Genomic DNA, 4664 nt, shown 5'->3' on the forward strand with positions numbered 1-4664 from the left:
CAGCCACGGGCACCGTGTCCCGCATCGCCGGGCGGATGGGTGTTCCCGAGGGATCCCGCTCCGTGACACAGCGCGTCCCGCAAGCCGGGCAGGAGAGGATCTGCAGGGCTGGCCGGGTGGGTGGGTTCCTGCTCTGTGCTGTCCACAGCGAGTGACGCCTCGAACTACATTACCGTGACAGGCTTCTCGATGCTTTGTGGAAATGAATGGTACACTCCTAGACATGTCAAGATTGACGCCAGTCTTAAAAGTTTAGGAGTTGCTCTGTATTGTGATGCCTGTTATACCAAGTAGGATCCCCAATGCTGAATTACTGAATAAAATGTTATTTATGTATGTATTTTTCTTTTTCTCTCCCTTTATAGGAGATATTTTAAACCTACAGGTCTATTATCCATGGGAGTTCCTTTCCAGCTCTCCTTGCAGAACAGTTGTTTTCCCTTTAATGACATCAGGAGTTACATACTGGGTTATCAAGTCTTTGCAGCAGTTGGACATATGTTCAAGTTGCATCAACAGCTACACTCTTCTTGTATCTCCTCGCCTGCTCTTTACAATCTTTTCTTTCATACTCGACTACAGTGTTTATCGATTAGCTCCTTTCTGGGGAGCAGATCCATGGAAAGCGCTGGTACTTCTTGCTGGATCATATGTCACACTGGTGTTTTACACAAGAACGTTTACCAACACACTTGAAGGACTCCTCTTTGCTCTTCTCATGGTACTGGTTTCTTCAAAAAAGTCCAGTGGCAGCTCAGCAGAGCCTACAAGCAGCTCTCTCATAGGTGTCATAACAACTGCTGGGTTTTTCAACAGGCCAACCTTTCTGGCATTTGCTTTAATGCCCCTGCTTTACTGGGCCAGTTTAATTGTTGACTCTCAAAAGAGCATTAAAACTCTCATAAACCACTTTTTGAAGCTTATCCTATGTGCATGTTTTACTGCTATTGTTTTCATAACTGCTGACACCTTCTATTTTACCTCCGTGAGCTTAGACAACTTCTACAGCACTAACAAGAGCAGCCTAATTGATGTAATAGCTCAGTTACATGAGAAAATGGTAGTAACCCCCTTCAATTTTCTCAGCTATAATCTTAATCCTCATAATCTTGCACTGCATGGAAGTCACCCACGAGTTACACATTTTACGGTCAATGGAGTAATGCTGTTTGGGATCTTACATATTCTGGCCATTGGTGCTGGCTTTAAAATGCTAAAGAAATACGTCCATCAATTAATGCCGGTCAGATGGTGTTACCGTGGGCCACCTGGGCTGTTGATGCATTCCGAGGGCAGTCCAACATTGCTGCTGTTTTATTTTGTTCCTTTGGCATTTCTCTCCCTGTTCAGTCACCAGGAGCCTCGGTTTCTCATCCCTCTTATCCTGCCCTTGGTCCTGTTCAGCTCATCACCGAACAGAGCTGTGAAATGGAAACTCCTCCTTGTTCTGTTCAATCTTCTGGGGGCCCTTCTGTTCGGATGCTTACACCAGGGAGGGCTGATTCCCTGTTTGTTTCACTTGGAGCAACTCATCCATTCTCCAGCGTCCTCAAGCTATCCACGGCACTACACTCTGCTCTTTGCGCACACCTACATGCCTCCAAGGTCTCTGCTCAATATCAAGAAGACAGACATGCATGTGGAAGTCATTGACATGGCTGGGTCTGGAGAAGAAACCCTCTGCCAGACAGTAGAGGAGCAAGCAAGCAATTTTACCTGCAGCGACTGTCACATCTTTATTATAATCCCTGGTACGGTCAGAGCCACAATTACAAAGTGTGGTGTCTCATTCAGGAATGAGACTTTGATATTTCCTCACTTATCAATGGAAGACCCACCACGAATACCTGTCCTATCCAGTGGAAATTGGAGGAGTCAGTTAGGACTTTACATCCTTGAGCTAAACAGAGATCATCAGAGCCTTTAGATTTTAGGAGAACAAAGTTTTAGGTTTTTACTTTATTTGGGTGCTGTCTGATGGTGCTGTGAGACCTTCCTCCTTCACACACTCCCCTTTCAGCACCAGCAGTGGCACTGGGAGCTCTCCCACATCTCTTTATTCCCATTCCTCATGCTCTTAGGGTAGCCAGTTCTGGATAGAACCTGCTTTAAATTTGACTTATTCAGCCCTGTGGTGTTTCATATGAACTTTTGTAATTCTCCTGATGAGAGGGGATGAAATCAGAGTCCCCCAAAACTGTGATTGAAGTGTAGCTGTTTCCATGTGAGATTTATTTTTGAAAGCTCTTATAATCTCTGACAGGGTTTGGGGACTGCGGGGTGTTTACTGATAATAGGTATTAATTCAGCTGCTGGAGAGAGGTTACAGGGCTAGAAAAAAACTGGTCTGACTCAGTAATCTTTTATTTTATGCTCTTTAAAATTCATTAGACCAGACTGCAGTCACAGTACTGTACCACTGCCTTGGGTGGGTCCGTCTTGAAAAATCCCCAGCACTGATCTGGCAGAATCTGATTTAGAACATGGAAGATGCTTCAGCCTAAGTACTTGTGCTAAATCCTAAAATCCAAGCTTTGCCTGTTTAGCCTTCCTTGCCACAGTTCGATCCTCGTGAACGTGCTACCCACGTACCGCCCCGGGCAGCTCGGGAGGACAGCGCTGTGATGGCATCAAGCGTGTCCGAGGTTCCGCGGCTGCAGGTCGGGCGCTCCCTCCTGCTGCTCTGTCACGACTGTCACTCCGGCAGAGGTCCTGCGGGAGCTGGATTGAGGAGCAGTGCAGGCAGAAAGCGGGTAACTGGGAGGGATTTAATCCTTCATGCCATTGGACCAGAAGAATCTCTGAACGGGCTCACCACAGAGCAGAATCCCTCGATTCCGGCGCCGTGGAGGGAAGGCAGCCCCGAGGGAGGAGCCGCATCCCCTGCGCCCCCTCCCCTTGCAGTAACTGCTCTCCATTAAATCAGCTCAGTGGGAATGACAGCTCATATCCTGGCTTTCCACTGGAGAGCAGTCTCCTTTTAGACTGGACACCAAGAACTGGGCTTCAGCTGACCATGGTGTATATGCTCAATAGCACAGAATGACCTACAATCTTTGGTTTTGCCTGGGTGAACTTCTGGATCCAAAACATCCTGACTTGGCACATGCATTGTAGATCAAGCCTCTCTCTCTGAAACAAATCTGACATCTGAATTATTTCTGCTCACAAAGGTGGTAATGCTTTTGGCAGTTCTTCACCCACTCAACCTTACATAAGGTCTTAAGAGACAGGTTTTCAACAGAGACAAGAATAATACAGGTTGATGCCAGGCTCTAAAGAGAAGCTAGGAAAAATCAATGTGCGAGGGATTTGCCTGTATTTTCCAACCTATAGGTATGACCTAGATGTTTAGGGAACATAGCTCTTGTTCTCTTGTAAAGCATTTTGTGTTGCATTCCCTGTATGTTCACCCACATCCTTCATTCCTCATTGCTGACCTGCCTGTAAATTAAGGGGGTGTGTTTGGGGGAAGGCAGGGGGAGAGGAGGTGCCTGTCTGTTTGTACTGGTGACTCACAAAGTAGTGTAAGTAGTTGTGAAAGCATTGTGACAGCTAATGTATTTTCAAAGTTAATTTTCTTTTTGCTCTCTTACACTGGGATGATACAACTGTGTGCCACAGCTGGTACTCCATGTCCAGCTTCCCATTTTCAGCTTTCTTGAACAACCTTAGTCTTGATAATTATTTTCATAAAACTTAAGAATTCTGGCAGTCTGAGTGGGGAACATCTTGAAACTCTTGGGGGATGTAATGGAGCACTATTCCCATAGGATGACTGCTCTACCACTGCACAGGTAAACCTGCATAGAGCCAGCAAGGGAACCTGGACTAAAAGTACCAGCTCAGATTGACAATATACTGCTTTTGTCTCACCACCCAGACCGTTACAATTTACACTGTAGATGGAGTTTCTCCATCCATGCACACCTACCTGTCTTTGTTGGTGAGGGTTTAATTTTACCAGCAGTGCAGGAAACTGTATCTCAGACAATGTACAAGGTTGTTCTCACTTGGAATGATACAAGTAACAGAAGTGACCCTCCCCAGTTAATTGAGCCTCTACTCAGCTGGATCAAACCGTGAAACATGCTCTGAAGGAAGGTTAACTGCTGTAGTGTCATAGATGTCATCAGATCCAGCATCTTAAGCAAACCTCCCCAATGCATTACACATGATGAATGCATCCTTTTCCATTACATATCTGTATTTCCCTTTATATGTAGGGTGGCTCTATTGGTCATTTATTTTCCCTGTAAACCCTTCTTGCTACAATAGACTTGAGGTGTGCTTTTAGGATAGCTACTGAATTTCTTTTACCCCCCTGTAAGATGTCCATTATCCTGTCCATCATCATCAACACTTAAAACCCTTTTGGGAACAAAATTGTATCAAATATAGAGTATTACTGCTGTATACACAGACATTGTTACAGGTACTCCCGTGAGAATTGTGGTTTTATTTCAAGTTTCTTATCAAGCACCTAAAAGTGACAATCTTCACAGCATTGTGGATGATTATTACGTGAGTCTGCTTGTTCCTGAGAACCGTGGAACGTGTATACTGTCTTTGAAATGGAAATCCATCACACCGATGGAGGAGCAGCTTCCCGTGTTCATGCTTTCCGGAGGAGTCGTTTCAGGCCATGCGATGTGGAACGCACC

General features: G+C 45.5%; 2 protein-coding genes across 2 annotated transcripts in view; both read left to right on the forward strand.

The window, feature by feature from the left end:
• Positions 1-11: 11 nt before the first annotated feature.
• On the forward strand, positions 12-4604 carry PIGZ (phosphatidylinositol glycan anchor biosynthesis class Z). Its single transcript, XM_017726446.1, has one exon. The coding sequence runs from the start codon at positions 275-277 to the stop codon at positions 1925-1927; it is 1653 nt and encodes a 550-aa protein (XP_017581935.1). The 5' UTR covers positions 12-274; the 3' UTR covers positions 1928-4604.
• Positions 3775-4664, forward strand: part of NCBP2 (nuclear cap binding protein subunit 2) — a 5114-nt gene continuing 4224 nt past the window's right edge. Inside the window, exon 1 of the mRNA XM_008644186.2 lies at positions 3775-3797. Within this exon, the coding sequence (XP_008642408.1) occupies positions 3775-3797 (23 nt within the window). The remainder of the gene's footprint in view (positions 3798-4664) is intronic.

Source organism: Corvus brachyrhynchos, unplaced genomic scaffold (genome assembly GCF_000691975.1).
Source record: "Corvus brachyrhynchos isolate BGI_N302 unplaced genomic scaffold, ASM69197v1 scaffold221, whole genome shotgun sequence".
In the NCBI taxonomy this organism is placed as follows: domain Eukaryota; kingdom Metazoa; phylum Chordata; class Aves; order Passeriformes; family Corvidae; genus Corvus; species Corvus brachyrhynchos.

Excerpts from the sequence above, each read along its gene's own strand:
- PIGZ (XM_017726446.1), top strand. The coding sequence starts at position 275 with ATGCCTGTTATACCAAGTAGGATCCCCAATGCTGAATTACTGAATAAA.